General features: G+C 45.2%; 1 protein-coding gene across 1 annotated transcript in view; it reads right to left on the bottom strand.

The window, feature by feature from the left end:
* The window catches only part of ZBTB49 (zinc finger and BTB domain containing 49), an 84613-nt gene that overhangs the window by 57410 nt on the left and 7862 nt on the right, over window positions 1-19341 (bottom strand). The window contains exon 2 of the mRNA XM_077477791.1: window positions 4130-4303. Within this exon, the coding sequence (XP_077333917.1) occupies window positions 4130-4281 (152 nt within the window). The 5' untranslated portion in view covers window positions 4282-4303. The remainder of the gene's footprint in view (window positions 1-4129; window positions 4304-19341) is intronic.

The following is a 19341-nucleotide window of genomic DNA, read 5'->3' as shown; positions in this document are numbered from 1 at the left end:
TGGTGCGGGACACCACATGTAACGGATAGGAATTGCACTGTATTCCCATTCAAAATCACAATTCTATTCAGTGCAACTTAAGGCCATTCATTATGTATAGGCTCAATTTGCACCATACAAAAGAGGTGCAGGCATTTTTATTTTTTATTATTATTTATTTATGACAGAAAGAAAGACCAGTCCACAAGGACCTCATTAACAAAAATAACGCTTTAACAGTGTTACATTCAAATACACATCATTACAGATGATATTACCTCCCATTCGGAATGTTAAGAAGGTGTCGGTGTGCGGAATATTGTATATGGGACCTTAGCGGGTCTGTCCAGTAGACGTGAGTTGGTATGGCTGGAAAATGGAAGTGTTGAGTTCCCTTAGTCCAGTGGACTCAGTCTCCCCTCTAGAATTTCCCTAATTTCTTGTATGTATAGTAAGAAATCAGATAAAGGACAGGCCCCGTAAGGGCTGAAAGAATAGGGCAAAGTCCCTAGGAGCAGGAAGATAAGAAAGGAGTGTGGGGTGGGAGTTTAGGAGGTAATGGGGAAGTGGGATTGGTAGGTGATGTGTCTTTGAGCCTATAATCGTGTGTCCAACCCCTCTATGCCGCGTCGCCCCGGATGCACTCAAAGTCAGCATCCAAGGTAGGAACGGGATCGGATGCGTCAATTGGACAAGTTGTTAGTCAGTCCCTCTGAGGCTTTTTCCCTCCTCAGAGTATCTAAAGATATTCCAAGGCTGCCATGTCTGGGAGTATGTTTCTTGTCTGTGTTGATTAGTGAGGATCAAGTCCTCCATACGGCTGATCTCGTCCACTTTTTGCAGCCTTTGGGCAACCGTCGGTGGGTGAGGGGACTTCCAGTTTAGTGGAATGCAGGCCTTGGCCGCGTCCAAGGGATGTCTGATCACAGACTTTTTGTAGGCTCGTGCTGGTATGTCTGTCGCGTGTAGAAGAAAGTAGGCTGGTTCGTCAGGCACTGTCCGGTCTGTGAATGTTTGGGTGATACGTCAGACCTCCCTCCAGAAGTTCTGTAGTCGGGGGCATGACCAGAAAATGTGCAGGAGGGTGCCCTCCTCTGTCTGACATCGCCAGCATCTGTCTGAGGCCGATGGAAAGAGTTTGTGCAAGAGGGCAGGGGTTCTGTACCAGCGGGTCAGGATTTTATAGTTCGTTTCCTGTGTTTTGGAGCAGAGGGAGGATTTATGAGTAAATTTGATTATGTATTGTTTTTTGTTGTCATTGAAACGGCAGTCAAGGTCTCTCTCCCATTTGGTGAGGGATTGGGGTTGGTAGTCCTTCGGAGGTTCATTCAGAATGGCATAAGTCAGGGAGAGGGTATGCGTGAGGACCCCAGTTGCTGTACAAAGCTCTTCCAGAGTGGTGAGGGGTTGTTGTGAGTTATTGGGGGGGGGGGGGGGGGGGCGGGAGACTGTTTAGAAAGTGGCTGAGTTGCAAAGCTCTCATGAAGTCTAGCTTATATGGGCCGTTGGGGTCTGACAGCTCCGCGTATGTTCGCCACCTGCCCAAGGTGCTGAAGTGGGATGCCTGATATAGTCCTGCCACTCGAAGGTTATGGAACTTCTTATCGTGTAGGCCCGGTTCAAACTGAGGATGACCTATGATGGGCCGCAGTGGGGAGTTGCAGGTTGTGAGGCATGAGTTTGCCATTAGCTGCGAGCATATGTTAGCCATGTTGCCTATCAGGGGGTGTTGTTTGATCTTGGGTGGGAGAGTACTGTGGCACCAGGGAATTCCCTGGAGAGGTATGGCGCTTTGGTCCTGTTCCAGTTGCGTCCACAATTTGGTGTCATTATGTCGACACCAATCCATCAGTCTGTTAAGGTGTGTTGCATGATAGTACATGTGGATGTCTGGCAATGCCAGGCCTCCGTGTGTTTTAGGTAGTGAAAGTAATTTCCTATTCAGGCGTGGGTGTTTCCCTGCCCAAAGAAATCGAGTAAATGCAGAGTGGACTTGTTTAAAGTAGTCCCCTGGTATTCGGATAGGCAGGGCTTGGATTAGATACAGGAATTTGGGGAGTATGGACATCTTAAGGATGTTGCAGCGACCGAGCCACGAGTGGAGGCCGTTTCCCCATTCATCAAGTAATTTCTTAACAGCTTTCAGTAGTGGGGGGAAATTGCGCTTAAACAGTTGAGGTATGGAAGTGGGTATGTAGGTGCCTAAGTACTTCAGGGCTGAGTCAGTCCATTTCAGGTGGAAGCTATCTTTAAGACGCTGGAGTTGGGGCTTCGGTATCCCTATGCTCATAGCCTCTGATTTGGTAAAATTTATTTTCAGGTTCGTGAGATGGCCGTAAATGTCGAACTCCCGTAGGAGGTGTGGTAGGGAGGTTGAGGGGTTTGAGAGGGAAAACATGAGGTCATCCGCATAAGCCGATACTTTGTGACGTGCCTCATTAACTCCTATGCCGGTGATGTCTGGGTTCAATCTTACGTGGCACATGAAGGGTTCCAGGGTCAGGGCGAATAGCAAGGGCGAGAGGGGGCCTCCCTGCCTAGTCCCATTCGTGATTGAGAATGCTTCTGAGAGAACACTGTTCTCCCTTACTCTGGCCGATGGCGCCCTGTATGCCGCGGCCACCCACTTTAGCATCCTATCTCCCAGGCTTATATATCTCAGTGTCTCGAACATAAAAGACCAGTTTACCCGGTCGAAAGCATTTTCAGCGTCCGTTCCCACAAATATACATGGCGTTTTACTATGGACCGCTACGTGTAGTAGGTTGAGGACTTTGGTGGTGTTGTCCCTAGCCTCTCTGGTTGGGACAAAGCCCACTTGGTCCAGGTATATGAGTTGGGACAGGTATTGTTGTAATCTGGAGGCCAGGATCTTGGTGTAAATTTTCAGATCAGTGTTTAGGAGGGAAATCGGGCGGTAACTCCCGCATTGGGCAGGGTCTTTGCCCTCCTTGGGGATGACAGAGATTTGTGCTTGCAGTGTAGTGTAATGGAAAGCTTTCCCTGTTCCTAAACCATTAAATAGTGAGACTAGATGTGGGCCTAGGATTGGGAGAAGGGCCTTATAGTAAGAGACGGTGAGACCGTCTGGGCCCGGGGCTTTGCCTGGTTTTGCGCTTTTTAGGGCTAAGTGAAGCTCGGGTAACGTGATGGGTTCTTCCAGGGATTCTTGCGTCTCCTTTGATAGCGAGGGCATTTGGGAGTATTCTAGATAAGCTGTCGTGGCCGCTGCTGTGGGTGGTGTCGTGGCTAAATTGTACAGGGCGCTGTAGTAGGTTTTAAATTCCTGTGTGATCTGTTGGGGTAACGATCTTTTCAGTCCCGCGGTGGTCCTGATGTGTGGGATGTAGGATGCCGCCCTTTGTGTCTGCAGCGTTTGGGCCAGGAGTCGCCCGCATTTGTTGCCCCGATTTATATGTTTTCCTACGGCAGATTTGCAGAGCAGCTTTGGCTTTAAATTGCAGGAGGTCAGTAACTTGCGAGCGGATCATGTTAAGCTCGATCCCAAACTGTCTGGTCGGGGTCATTTTATGAATCAACTACAAGGTCTGGAGTTTGGTTAAAAGCGTGTCTAATTGTGCAGACCTAGCCTGTTTGAGTCTGGCGCCGTGTTTAATAAGAACCCCTCTGATAACGGCTTTGTGGGCTTCCCACACCACCCCTGCGTCACTGTGTGCAGGCATCTTTATTTGTTCCGCACCAGAATCAGATTACATGGGTGTTCACGTCCATATGATCAGATTCTTGCAATTGCACTGCGTTTTTCAATCTGTTTTGGGGTGTCATTAATTTAACATTGACACCGGTGGCAGATCGCATGGATGAAGTGCGATTTTAATGAGGTGCGGGAAACGCTCAGGATTTTCTGCTTTTCCGGCAACGCATATATGTGAACCAGTGCTTAGATATCGTGGGAAAGGAATAAATCAAAATCTTACTACAGCCTGTGACCCCCCCCCCCCCCCCAACTTAATGTGTGGTCACTATGGCAGAAAGCAAAAGGAAATCTCATGGAGAGGGTCAGAGCCTGCAATAAAATTCTGACCCTTCCCCATTCGATTCAAAACGAAAGTAAAACTTTTTAGTATGAGAAACATAGGTGTATTCTCTAAAGCAGAAAGTCATGACACTGAATTAATCTGCTCCATACCTAAAGTACTGGCTGAAAGCTGCCAGCACATTTTTATGTGCTTTAAAGCAGACTCCTTTTACCACCAGCATGCAGTCACACAGCAAGCCCTGGATCCTTTGCTCATGCAGCTGCTGTAGAAGATGGCAACTGTGACTTGCAGTCCTGTCCATTCTGGAGCAACATTTGCTCACCCTGGAAGAAGATGAGAATGGTTATCCATGGCACAATACACAATCCTAGCAATGCAAAATAAATGTGTAACTTTAAGCTGCTGGTCACAGTATTGTGAAGGTCACAATTCATAACCCCCATTCAGCTCTCACAAATGTATACCCCTTATGGACCAGAGCAATTTTTACATTTCACATATCTGCCTTTTGATTTGGCAGTAACTGTTATTATTTCTAGTACAGTAGGAATTATTGCTCTTAATTTTTGTTACAAAACATTTGAAACATTATTATGTTAGGAACAACATAAAGGCAAATGACAAAAGTTTAAATACGAATGGTACAATAAAATAAGCAGGCAGATGGCAGATGAGATATATATATATCTATATATATCTATATATATATACACAGTATCTCACAAAAGTGAGTACACCTCTCACATTTTTGTAAATATTATATCTTTCCTTGCGATAACACTGAAGAAATGGCACTTTACTATGTAGAGTAGTGAGTGTACAGCTTGTATAACAGTGTAAATTTGCCGTTCCCTCAAAAGAACTCAACACAGCTATTAATGGCTAAATTGCTGGCAACAAAAGTGAGTACACCCCTAAGTGAAAATGTCCAAATTGGGACAAAAGTATCCAAATATTTTGTGTGGCCGCCATTATTTTCCAGCACTGCCTTAACCCACTTGGGCATGGAGTTCACCAGAGCTTCACAGGTTGCCACTGGAGTCCTCTTCCTCTCCTCCATGATGACATCATGGATCTGGTGGATGTTAGCAACCTTGAGCTCCTCCACCTTCCGTTTGAGGGTGCCCCACCGATATATACATAGGGTTTAGGTCTGGAGACATGCTTTGCCAGTCCATCACCTTTACCCTCAGCTTCTTTAGCAAGGCAGTGGTCGGGGTCATTATCATGTTGGAATACTGCCTTGCGGCCCAGTCTCTGCAGGGAGGGGATCATACTCTGCTTCATTATGTCACAGTACATGTTGGCATTCATGGTTCCCTCAATGATCTGTAGCTCCCCAGTGCCGGCAGCACTCGTGCAGCCCCAGACCATGACACTCCCACCACCTTGCTTGACTGTAGACAAGACACACTTGTCTTTGTATTCCTCATCTGGTTGCCGCCACACACGCTTGACACCATCTGAACCAAATAAGTTTATCTTGGTTTCATCAGACCACAGGACATGGTTCCAGTAATCCATGTCCTAAGCCCTAGTACACACGATTGGAGATTCCGACAACCAAATCCGTCGGATTTTGTCCGAAACCGTTGCATACACACGGTCGGACTAAGTTGTCGGAAAATCCGATCGTTCAGAACGCGATGACGTTATTTCGTTATGATGAGACTACATTCACGCTAGTAGCCAATAGCTTTGATGTAGGAATTTGATCTGAGCATGCGTGGCACTTTGTCCGATCGGAATTCTCTACACATGATCGGAGTATGTCCGATCGGAGCATTTTGTTGGAAAATATTTCCGGCAAATTGGAAAATTTGGTCCGATGGATATTCCGACGGAAACAGTCCGATGCATACCACACACAGTCGGAATATCCGACAAAACGCTCCGATCGGACACATTCTGTCGGAATCTCCGATCGTGTGTACAAGGGCTTAGTCTGCTTGTCTTCAGCAAACTGTTTGCGAGCTTTCTTGTGTATCATCTTTAGAAGAGGCTTCCCTCTGGGATAACAGCCATGCACCCCAATTTAATGCAACAGCCACGCAGACCAATTGAATGCAGTGTGCGGCGTGTGGTCTGAGCACTGACAGGCTGACCCCCCACCCATTCAACCTCTGCTGCAATGCTGGCAGCACTCATATGTCTATTTCCCAAAGACGACCTCTGGATATGACGCTGAGCGCGTTCACTCAACCTCTTTGGTTGACCATGGCGAGGCCTGTTCTGAGTGGGACCTGTCCTGTTAAACCACTGTAAGTTCTCGACCAACATGCTGGGGGGGACCCCCCACTCTTCCTCTTCGGGACTGATGTCCCTTGCAGATAAGCCAGTGATCGGCTTTTTTTTCTCCTCACACTGTCAGCGCGAGGAGAAAAAAAATGATTACCAAGCTTTTGTTTAGATCATGTGATCAGTTGTTATTGGCTGACAGCTGATCATGTGGTAATGGGCCGGGACCGTCCCCTTACTCGGATCTGTGATCACCCGTGTCTCGGTGACTCCTGCAGGGGGGTCATATGACGGTCTCCAGGAAATTCAGGTCCGCACTGTGGCCGCCATTCGGCTATAACGCAGACGGCAAGAGGTTAATAAACGTACGAATGAGTGGAACTCCCCTTTAAGTACCCTCCCAGCAGCTGGGGCCAGGTGGAACTGATTGCAGGAACCTGCTGGGAGACACCCGTTGGTGGTAACTGGAACTACAGCTTTCAGCACAGAGCCCTACGGTGCCACCAGCAGGTGAACCAAGCACTGACACCAAGACTGTGTTCTTCCCCCCCATGGCAGGTGTAGTTAGGTTTGGGAGAGGGAGACCAGTGCACATATTTTTGCTGATCTCCCCTAGCTAGAATGAATATGGAACTGATGTGCATTATGTCACATCCGGGTTTGGCTGTCACTTTTTCCAGGCCACTGTGGCAATGAGGAAGCTAATGGAGCACAATCTGCACTCCATTATCTTCAGTGGAAGGCAGATGAGATATCAGGGGTCAGGAACTTCTAGACCAGGGGTGTCCAAACTTTTTTCAAAGAGGGCCAGATTCGATGAAGTGAACATGTGTGAGGGCCGACCATTTTGCCTGACATTCTTTGAACCATTAAAATTCGGTCATTCGAGCACTCATACCTGGCCCAACAAAAATTCTCGTGCCTTTGTCGCGCTCGTTTGCCTGACACACAGACGAATGCTCTGTTCTTTGGGGGTACCGTTAAGTCTTAATGGTACCCCACACATTGGAAACATGGGGTGCTTTTGGTGCAGCGCAATAAAAAAAAAAAAAAAAGCTCTGGGACTTCTTTCCCTGCATTTTTGTGGGTATGGAAGCCCATTGAAATGCATGGGCTGCCCTACACACAGCATGAAGCCATGCAGATGTGAACCAAGGGCTTATTGGAGGGGCAGTAAAACTACATGGTTAAGCTGTTTTTACCACCCCCAACTTCTCCCCCTTTAGCTGCAGAGGGAGCAGCTGGGGGTGTAAACATGCTGTGGCTGCAGCTGGAGGTATGATCAGGGTGAATGGGCCTGCACTGCAACTACCCCGCAACTGTGTAGACTGCACAGTTGCGGTATAGTGATGCTACATTTACGGGCTTAAAACAGGTGGTGAGGAGGCAACATAATGCCTCTTTACCACCTTTCAAATGCCTCTGAAAAGCGATCTGTATATGGATTGCTTTTCAGAGGAGCAGCAATCCTGGCTGCTATCACACACACAAGCACCACAAAAGCAGTTCTGATGGTACAAGAATGGGGGGGGGGGGGGTCTGGATTAAAAGTAACACACATGCATACACATACACACAGACATACACAAATACAGACACATGCATACACATACAGACACATGCATATACTTACATACATACAGACACATGCACACACACACATACATACAGACATACACGCACATACAGACATACATACACACACACACACACACACACATACATGCACACAGATACATACAGACACACATGCTGCACACACATACAAACACACATACATGCACGCACATACAGACAGACATACACGCACATACATACAGACACACATGCACATACTCATACATACAGACATACATGGACACACACACACATGCAATCATACATGCACAGACACACACACACATGCACATACAGACACACATACACACACACATACATACAGACAGACATGCACACACACACACACATATAGACACACATGCACACACATACATACAGACATGCACACACATGCACAGACACACATACATACAGACACACATGCACAGACACACATACATACATACATACAGACACACATGCACACACATGCATACAGACAGACATGCACACACATACATACATACAGACATGCACACACATACATACATACAGACATGCACACACACACACATACAGACAGACATGCACACACACACACATACAGACACACATGCACATACATACAGACAGACATGCACACATATACATACAGACACACATGCACACATACAGACACACATGTACACACATACATACATACAGACACACATGCACACACACACACACATACACATAAATAAAGCCTTTTTAAAACGAATCTAGCTTGTAGTACAGTACCTTTCCATTCCATTTCCTCATTCAGCCGGGTACTGCACTGTAGGGGGAAGCAGAGAGCACAGCACACTCCTCTGCACTTTACTTTCACTTTTGAAGCCGACGGAGCTTCACACAGTGCCGGGGATCGGCTCATTTGACAGCCCTGATCCCGCAGCACACCAGGCGGGCCGTTCAAAACCGGACTGCGGGCCGCGATTGGCCCGCGGGCCGGACTTTGGACATGCCTGTTCTAGACCTATACATGATATAAATGAGTGAAAAAAGTGTAAAAAATAAAGTTACAAGCACTTGAAAAAAAAAATCCTTCAAAGTTTTGAGCCCCCCCCCCCTCCTCAAGAACACACATCCAATTTTAAACCCACATGTTGGGGACACCTATGTTTAAAAATGTTAATTGCACTACATGTTATATTTCAACGTGCACACTGGACTGAGAGCAATAACTGTCAGGCCACTATTTATAGTTAAAGAGGAGCTCAAGGCTCCTGCAAAAAATAAAAAATTTAAGTCAGCAGCTACAATTACTGTAACTGCTGACTTTTAATACTAGGACACTTACGTGTCCACCGAGCCAGTGATGTCCTCACCCGAACTGATTCTTCTGTGAGGTGTCCCAGAAGATTGTGAGGAAGCAAGGGGTCGAACCTCTGGTTTAGATCGCTGTGGTGATCAAAACCAGGTGCCCGCACTCTCCCCAGAAGTGCCAAATGTGACAGTGGAGGGTGCAAACAAGCAAAACTTCCTCTTTTGGGTGGAGCTCCACTTTAACTTTAAACAGATGTAGGGGCTTTTGAAGCGTTGTATTTATGGTACTGACACTCATTGCCATTTCACAAGCAAGAGCAATTTTAAGGCTTGACATGTTTGGTGTCTATTTGCAACATCTTCTTTTATTTTTTTAGCAAAAACTGGGTAATATATTGCACTTGTGTGCCCTAAAAATGACTTTATGTGGTTGGAAACCTCAGACATGAAATATGAACAAAGCATGTCTCTCTATAGTGTGTACTTGTCTCAATTAACAGCACTAAATGTCACTTTTGTCTGCTGCCTTATTCCTCTGCTATAAACATTAGTCACTTCTGACAAGTTTTCCTGACACCAGGAGAAAAATGGTGACAAGGAAGGGATCTCCAGCCGATTGACAGCCTTGGCTGTATGCCTGTGTGGACAGGGTGTGTCCCTTCCCTCCAATCAGCTCTTAGAGCTATCTTTACTGGGCTCTGCATAGTTTAACTTCAGCTCTCCACCCTTTTTTTTTCTGGACTCTCAGACAAGCTTTATAATTCAGCACTTTGAACAGATGAAGAAAGTGCTGCAGGTAAGCAGGTGTTTTATTATATCTTTTCATGTGGCAACACTAAAGAAATGACACTTTGCTACAATGTAAAGTAGTGAGCGTACAACTTGTATAACAGTGTAAATTTGTTGTCCCCTCAAAATAACTCAACACATTAATGTCTAAACTCAGGTGTAAGGTCTCAGGTATAAATGGGGAGCAGGTGTGTTAAATTTGGTGTTATCGCTCTCACTCTCTCATACTAGTCACTGGAAGTTCAACATGACACCTCATGGCAAAGAGGATCTGAAAAAAAGAATTATTTCTCTACATAAAGATTGCCTAGGCTATAAGAAGATTGGCAAGACCCTTAAACTGAGCTGCAGCATGGTGACCAAGACCATGCAGCGGTTTAACAGGACAGGTTCCACTCACAACAGGCCTCGCCATGGTTGACCAAAGAAGTTGAGTGCACGTGCTCACCATCATGTTCAGAGGTTGTCTTTGAGAAATAGATATATGAGTGCTGCCAGCATTGCTACAGAGGCTGAAGGGGGGGGGGGGTCTGCCTGTCAGTGCTCAGACCATAAGCCACACACTGCGTCAAATTGTTCTGCATGGCTGTCTTCCCAGAAGGAAGCCTCTTCTAAAGATGATGCACAAGAAAGCTAACAAACAGTTTGCTGAAGACAAACAGACTAAGGACATGGATTACTGGAACCATGTCCTGTGGTCTGATGAGACCAAGATAAACTTATTTGGTTCAGATGGTGTCAAGCGTGTGTGGTGGCAACCAGGTGAGGAGTACAAAGACAAGTGTGTGTTGCCTACAGTCAAGCATGGTGGTGGGAGTGTCATGGTCTGGGGCTGCATAAGTGCTGCCGGCAATGGGGAGCTATAGTTCATCGAGGGAACCATGAATTCCAACATGTACTGTGATATACTGAAGTAGAGAATGATCCCCTCCCTTTGAGGACCGGGCCTCCAGGGCAGTATTCCAACATAATGACCCCAAACACACCTCCAAGACGACCACTGCATTGCTAAAGAAGCTGAGAGTAAAGATGATGGACTGGGCAAGCATGTCTCCAGACCTAAACCCTAGTAAGCATTTGTGGGGCATCCTCAAACGAAAGGTGGAGGAGCAAAAGGTCTCTAATGTCCACCAGCTCTCTAATGTCATCATGGAGGAGTGGAAGAGGACTCCAGTGGCAACCTGTGAAGCTCTGATGAACTCCATACCCAAGTGCTGGAAAATAATGGCTGCCACACAAAATATTGACACTTTGGGCCCAATTTGGACGTTTTCACTTAGGGGTGTACTCACTTTTGTTGCCAGCGGTTTATACATTAATGGCTGTGTGTTGAGTTATTTTGAGGGGACAGAAAATTTACACTGTTATACAAGCTGTACACTCACTACTTTACATTGTAGCAAAGTGTCATTTCTTCAGTGTTGTCACATGAAAAGATATAATAAAATATTTACAAAAATGTGAGGGGCGCACTCACTTTTGTGAGATACTGTATATGTACGTATGTGTCTAGATATTTGAAGATGTACTTCATATTTTGCCTTAACTTACATTTTAAAGTGGAGTTCCATCCATTTTTACTTGCTGTTTTACATTTTTATCAGAAAGCCCACCTGCAGTACAGTTATAAATGGCAAGCCTTTTTTTTCTATATACTTTTCATTTGTGTATACAGGCAACAATTCTAGTCCCGCTGCCTAGGCGATTTCGTCATTAGACAATTCCCAGGGACTCAAGGGATATCGCATAATATATGGGGTGTAGTGGTTAGCACTCTCGCCTAGCAGTAGGAAGGATCGCTTGCTCAAATCCCAACCACGACACTACCTGCCTGGAGTTTGCATGCTCTCCCTGTGCCTGCGTGGGTCTCCTCCGGGTACTCCGGTTTCCTCCCACACTCCAAAAACATGCAGGTAGGTTAATTGGCTTCTGCCCCAAATTGGCCCTAGTATATGAATGGGGACCTTGGATTGTGGGCTCCTTGAGGGTAGGGACCGATGTGAGTGTACAATGTACAGGGATAGGGACAATTGTAGACACTCACTCAGGTTGAACTGGATGGACTGGTGTCTTTATTCAACCTTACTAACCATGTATCCCAGGAGTCCTTGGGACACCTAATAGTGAAATCTCATGGTATTTCGAGGATCTGCTGGGTGGAAGTACAGACGATGTGTTCGTGAGACCGCTGGAGTACTGCACAAGCTCGAGATCGGGAGGTGCGTGCTGGGTAGCCAGCCTCACCAAATCATGGAAATACACAGGAATGGGCTTCAGATGCCCACATCCTCAATTACCCCTGCCTGCTTCCGAGATCAGGTATGATATTACTGATTTAAATGTAACAAGCGTGAAGACAGTTAGGAGAATATCCAAATATCAAAAACTAACAATCACTGTCGAGCTTTTATAAAAAATATTTTAAAAAATGGATTATGGGGACTGGAGCTCAGCTTTAAGGTTTAAATCTATTTTAATCATGTTAACTAAGAGATTAAACGGGTTGAATTTTTATTAAACAAAGAAAGTAGTGATTTCTATTCCAGGTTGCTGTTATTATGTGCAGATCAAACGTACACCTACCCACCAAATCTGTACACCATTTAGTGAATTCAGAGTTATTGGGAAAACATTGTCTGGAGCCAGTTACTATGAACACTTGTATTAGAGCCAACTGTACCCATTCTGGGTTCCTTTCTAGGTCAGCCCAATAAAAACAAGCCGAGGCATACACATGGATCACAGACGGTCCACGGACCACACGAGAAGCACCACCATTTAGGCAATCTCTTCACAAAAAATAAAGATTTATAAATAAGGTATAAAAAGCAAATGAAGAGATACTTGACAAACATATTATTGTGGTAAATCAACTCAAGCACCCTACTTGTGCTAAACCACGGTACATAACAATAGTGACGCAAGGACTTGATTTCCCTTCGGTCATTATAATAATGTCAGGCCTGTGTATACTGAAAAAAAAAACCATCTAGTGTGACATCTAGCGTGGCAGAAAAACAAATCAATTCATCCTTTAAATTGCAGGATATAAAAGAAATAATGAATACTGATGGCGCCAGACAAGTAGAAGGGAACATAAAAGCCCAGCCTATTCTAATGGAAAGGAAAGTTACGGTCGTCATCAAATAAATGAAGACAAGGTCCAAATACTACAATCAGAAAAACAAGTCATTCCAATCCAGCAAATAACAAGGTCTGGAGAGTATAATCAGATGGAAGGAGGACTCCGAGGACTTCCCGCTACATATTCATTCCTCACTTTAATCAACTGTACTCAGAACTGGCATTTCAGAGAGGCTTTGTGGTGCCATTTTCGTGTATGTTTGGGCCAAAATATCTAGTGCCCAAATATTATAGCAAATGTTTCTTCTGGAGAAAGTCATCACAATCACTAATTAGGGGAGGATTCTTGGAATATGTTAATAAAGATTAGAAGTTGAAGAGCTTGTTTACACCAGATGTAAATCAAACACGTTTTTAAATGCAAGAAATACATATGCATATACAAGAAAAATGAATGTATTTCAATGAACTGTGCTTTCATATGCTGCATTTTTTCCACACATGAACATACCAGAATGCACATAAAAGCACACAAACACATGCTAATGCATCTCAGTAAAAAAACAAAAAAAACAAAATGAAAACAAAAATGATGCCTAAAAAAGGCACTGCAAACATGAGAAAATCACAATGCATAGCGTGCCGTGGATTGTGGTATAAACAAGCTCTAAAGGTAAGACTGAGGTATAATAGTCAGTCTTACCTTTAGAGCTTGTTTATACCTCTCCAATGAGTCCCTCACTGGTATCTTCTGCTCAGCTCCTCCTGGGTGCCGGTCTAGTAGGGAGCAGCTAGCGGTCTCCAGAGTGGTGCCAGCAGCAGAAAAGAAGAGATCTTCAGGTCAGTGTGAAGCAATACACTGGGCATAGTATAGGGCTGCTTTCACACTGATGTGCAGTGGATTACCCACACCACGGGTGCAGTGCAGTGTACCTGCAGTTTTCCTTCGAGTTTGCTGCACTTTTTACCACCTACTTTAACCTCTTGGACCACGGAGAATCAGGCACTTGCAGAGTGGCCCCATTTACTTGAATGGGTTGTGATTAATTCCTGCTGCCGCATCTGTACACCACTGTCTGCTGCCTCAGCAGCTAAAGGGGGGGTAGGGATTGGGGGTGGTAAAACTGTGCCTCGACCACAGGGTTTTACCTTGTTCTGCACCCCTGTGACCCATTTTCAGTCAACCGCAGGCTAAAGTTTGCTGTTGGCTGATGTCACTCAACTGGTCCAGCCTGCGCCGGTACATGGATCAGCCTCTCAGCGATCCACTGAGAGCCTGAGCCAGCCCCTCCCACCCCCTCCACAGCCCAACCCTAATATGAGTATTGTAGGGGCAGAGCAGAGAACTGCTGATTGACAGTCACAGGTCTCTGCTCAGAGTGGAGGGGAGAACGGAGTAATCAATGGTCTTTGATTGCTCATTGTTCTCCCTGCAAAGCCAGCAGGGGACAGATGCAGCATCGCATTGATTCTGCATCCACATAGGCGAGTACAAATGTTTGTTTTTTTGAAAGTCCATACTTCTCTTTTAAGGCTCTATCATGCAAAGAAGAAGCCATATCTGAACATGATTCAGAAATGCTGCCCTATTCTCTCGGTCAAAGCTCATTTAAAATGGTCTGTTGCAAAGTGAAAAACAGTTTTGGGGTCAGGCGAATTGAATTTCTGGCTACCATGGGAACTGCATCCTCCGGACTAAAAAGGAGAGGGACCTTTTGGTTTGTTATCGGCGCTCAGTTCAAAAACCTGCATCTCAATAAGCAGCTTGCACATCTGGAAAGGCTCAAATCCATGCTGAAAGATATATCCAGGTTTTAGAGCAGCATATGCTCCCATCCAGATGATGTCTTTTTCAGGGGGGACCTTGCATATTTCAGCAGGACCATGCTAAACCACATTTTGCATCTAAATCCTCATATACACTATCAGATTTTCTGCAGATTTTTTTCCTTCAGATTTACCAAAACCATATAATATGAGGTCAAACCTTAGGAGTTTCAATGTGTATGCAATCAGGCAGGCCCTTGCACTACATGGTTTTGGTAAATCTGAAGGAAAAAAATCAGCAGAAAATCTGATAGTGTGTATGGGGCTTAAAGAGGAAGTAAACCCTGATGGGTTTACTTCCTCTTTGATTCCCTGCAAAGGTAAAGCATAATGGACTACTATGCATCGCATAGTAGTCCATTATGTGTCACTTACCTGACACAGGAGCCAGCAAAGTCACCGCTGTCCCCTGTAGTTCCGAGCGTCCATCTTCTTGGTGGGTCTCCGTGGGTCTCGCTGCTCCGACGCTGTGATTCACCAGAGCAGCGATGACGTCACTCCTGCGCATGCGCACGGGAGCCAACACTCGCAGCATATCGCCGCGATCTGCGGCTTACCCAGTGCGCCTGCGCGCTGCTGTCTTCAGGTAAATATCTCCTAAACCGTATAGGTTTAGGAGATATTTCTTGGACCTACAGGTAAGCCTTAATCTAGGCTTACCTGTAGGTCAAAGTGGTTTGTAAGGGTTTACAACCACTTTAAGACAACAGCATGGCATTTGTAGTAGAAAAATCAGGGTGCTTAACTGGCCTGCCTGTAGTCCAGACCTTTTACCAATTGAAAATATTTGACGCATCTTAAAAAAAAGAAAATGACAAGGACCCAGGACTGTTGAGCAGTTAGAATCCTATATCAGACAAGAATATGGCAACATTCCTCTCCCAAAACCCCAGCAACTGGTCTCCTCAGTTTACAGACGTTTACAGGGGATGCTACACCGTGGTAAACAGTGTTACTGCTATCAATTTCAAAATTACCTTAACTGGCAATTTTGTTTAAACATTTTATAATTTTTTTAATTTTCTATTGTGAATAAAATATGGGTTTATGAGATTTGCAGATCATTACATTCTGTTTTTATGTAGATTTTACACAACGTCCCAACTTTTTTGAATTGGGGTTGTATAAGCACCTGAAAGTGATTCTCATAGGCCTCCATTTATCCCCTGCACACCAGCACTTAGACTGGAAAAGGGAGGGGGCCCCCTAGTAGCCAATTAGACTCTGCTGCATGCACAAGTGTGTTAGGAGGAGACAGCAGAGTTTGCAAACTATAAGGCCCCTTTCACACGGGATGGATCAGTAATGATCCGCCCTGTGATGATCCGCTCACTCAGCGGGGATCGCTCCGTTGTTCCCGCTGAGCCGGCGGCGGACAGGGCGGCCCCGGCACACTGTGCAGGGACCGCCCTGTCAGCTCTCCTCTATGGGGATCGGACGAGCACGGACCGTCTCTCCGCGTTCATCCGATCCGCTCTGCAGACGGATAGAAAAATAGGATTTTCCTCCGTCTGCAGAATCGGACAATAGCGGAGGCGGACGATAGCGGGTGTCTGCGGATGTTTATCCGCAGACACCCGCTATCCCATAGGAATGCATGTATGTCCGTATTTCATCCGCAAACGGATGGATGAAATACGGACATACTGTCCGCATGTGTGAAAGGGGCCTTAGGCCTCATGCACATTTATAGCTGCTTTTAGCAGTGTCAGACATTTTTTTTTTGCAACTTAAAAATGCCTCTTCATGTTATTCTATGGCCTCATGCACACACAGGCTTTTAGGAGTTGTAAGTGGCATAGGCGTTTTTAAGCTGCAAAAAAAAAAAAAAAAACAGGGCCAGTGCGCTCAATGGACTGGCATTACAGCTTTGAAAACGTCTGACGCTGCTAAACCCAGCTTAATGCTGGATACAGCGTTAAGTCATGTCAAGCAGTTTTTTTTTTGACATACCCCTATCCATTCACCCCAAAGAAAAGGCACTGTACTGTAAATAAAAACTGTAAGTAAAAACAAGAGATGGTTTTAAAAAGTCCAATATCTCAGTTAGCGCAGCGAGAAGAATCATCGCCAGACACAGCAGAGGTCCCAGGTTCAGGTCCAGGTCCTGACACTTGCAATGCAGCCCCACTGCTAGGTAGGATTTTCACTTTCCCCAGAGTTCAGCTTCTTCTGTGATGACCGATATGATTCACAGCCAATAACATATTTGTTAAAGCTAAGAGATGACCTTTACAAAAATACTCAAAAGTCTCTGCCCGGAGTTCAGCTTTAGGATGCCTTGCCTCTACCTAGTATACTATAGTATTATTTGGCACTTAATATAGTCACTTCTAATTGTATGACTACAAGAAATCAGTATGGGCCACCTAGAAAATATTCCATAAATAATCTGTGTCTCTTGTAACTTTAGCATTCCATTGCAGGGCTTTCTGTGCTGCTGCTGCTCCTATAATGAGTTCTGGATGGGTTCATAAGCGGAAAACAAATGGGCTATGCCTTTAGCTGCCCAATATTCTATGACAGCCTGAGGCAGACTTTACCTGTCTTCATCCTATGGACATGGCTGGAGCTCATTACAGTAGTAGCAGAACAGGAAGCTGTAAGCAAAACACAAGACTGCCAAACTGTACAAAGCCTGGAAAAATTCTCAAAATCTTTTTATAAGGCAGTCCATGGCTGTCTGATGCTGACATAAGCCTGGTATATACACATAGTTTTTTTTCCGTTCAACCCAGCGAACTTGCTGTATTAATCATGCAATGTTATTACAGCGATCTCCCTGCTGAGCAATTGCCCCCTCGCCAGAACACACTGATCAGCACTGGGAGCAATTGGCTGCCAACGCTGATAGCATGCCAGTTAGCTGCCATGTTTGACAGAAGCCGGACAGACTGCTGTACACACTGGTTGAATATTCAGCACACGTGTACCAGCCTTTAGGTTTTTTAAGCTTGCTTAGATTTTATAGTTAGTTAACTTCTGATTTCAGTTTTGGATTCTCCAGTGCTATGTAACTCAGCATGCTTTTAGGTCATGGTACATTTTGCTCATTAAGAGTTCGTTCATGCCAGATGTGCTGGGGTGCATTTGTGATCACCAACACATGGCAACGAAAAAATGATTCCCTATGAATGCAGTCCTCAGCAGCGTGTTGTGTTGCATTGCACTACTTTGTTTCAGCGCAGGGCAAAGCAAATTCATGCAAATGTGTACAAACGTACATACACACGACGTACTGCGAGATAAATAAAAAAAAACAAGGCAAAAAAAAACAAATACAATGCATGTAAGACACACGCCAACGTGACACGCGTGCGTTGTGGTGTGTGGTGCATTGTATCCTTGTACTACCCCCCTCCACACTGCAAGGGTTAAATGTCTATGGATTATGGAACAAAGTGTAATACTTACCTCACCCCGCATATAGCGGCGGGTGATATCAATTAGGTTTTAGGGTCAGGGTCTGCGTCACCCCAGGCAGCGCTAGGTTAGTGCCAGTACTGCTAACACCCACGCGCAAAGCATACACCTCCCGTAGTGGTATAGAATCTGAACAGATGAATATCTGATCTGATCAGATCTATACTAGCGTCCCCAGCAGTTTAGGGTTCCAAAAAACGCATTGTTAGCGGGATCAGCCCAGATACCTGCTGGCACCTGCGTTTTGCCCCTCCGCCCAGCCCACCCAAGTGCAGTATTGATCGATCACTGTCACTTACAAAACACTAAACACATAACCGCAGCGATCGCAGAGTCAGGCCTGATCCCTGCGATCGCTAACAGGTTTTTTTGGTAGTGTTTTATATTTAAATCCGGAAGGCAGTGCTAGGTTTTCGGGGTCCCGTACGTGGCTAGGCTCCCAAAAAGTCCCCCACATTTGGTATCCCCATACTCAGGAGAAGCAGCTGTATTTATTTTGGGGTGTAATTTCACTTATGCCCATAGCATGTGTGAGCAATATATCATTTAGTGACAACTTTGTGCAAAAAAAAAAAAAGTTTGTAATATTCCTGCAACTTGTGGCAAAATATAAAATATTTCATGGACTCAACATGCCTCTCAGTAAATAGCTTGGGGTGTCTACTTTCCAAAATGGGGTCATTTTGGGGGGTTTTGTGCTATTTTGGCATTTTATGGCCTTCGAAACTGTGATAGGTAGTGAGGAGTGGAATCAAAAATTTGCACCCTTAGAAATCCTGAAGGTGGTGATTGGTTTTCGGGGTGCCGTACGCGGCTATGCTCCCAAAAAGTCCCACATATATGGTATCCCCATACTCAGGAGAAGCAGCAAAATATATTTTGGGGTGCAATTCCACATATAACTATGGCATGTGTGAGCAATATATCATTTAGTAACAACTTTTTGTAAACTTTTTTTTTTTGTCATTATTCAATCACTTGGGACAAAAAAAATAAAAAATATTCAATGGGCTCAACATGCCCCTCTGTAATTTCCTTGGGGTGTCTACTTTCCAAAATGGGGTCATTTGGGGGGGGGGGGGGTTTGTACTGCCCT

Source organism: Lithobates pipiens, unplaced genomic scaffold (genome assembly GCF_037356315.1).
Source record: "Lithobates pipiens isolate NorthernLeopardFrog02 unplaced genomic scaffold, aLitPip1_a1.2 Scaffold_13, whole genome shotgun sequence".
In the NCBI taxonomy this organism is placed as follows: domain Eukaryota; kingdom Metazoa; phylum Chordata; class Amphibia; order Anura; family Ranidae; genus Lithobates; species Lithobates pipiens.
The sequence above is the reverse complement of the archived record's forward strand: the minus strand, read 5'-3'. Positions and strand labels throughout refer to the sequence as shown.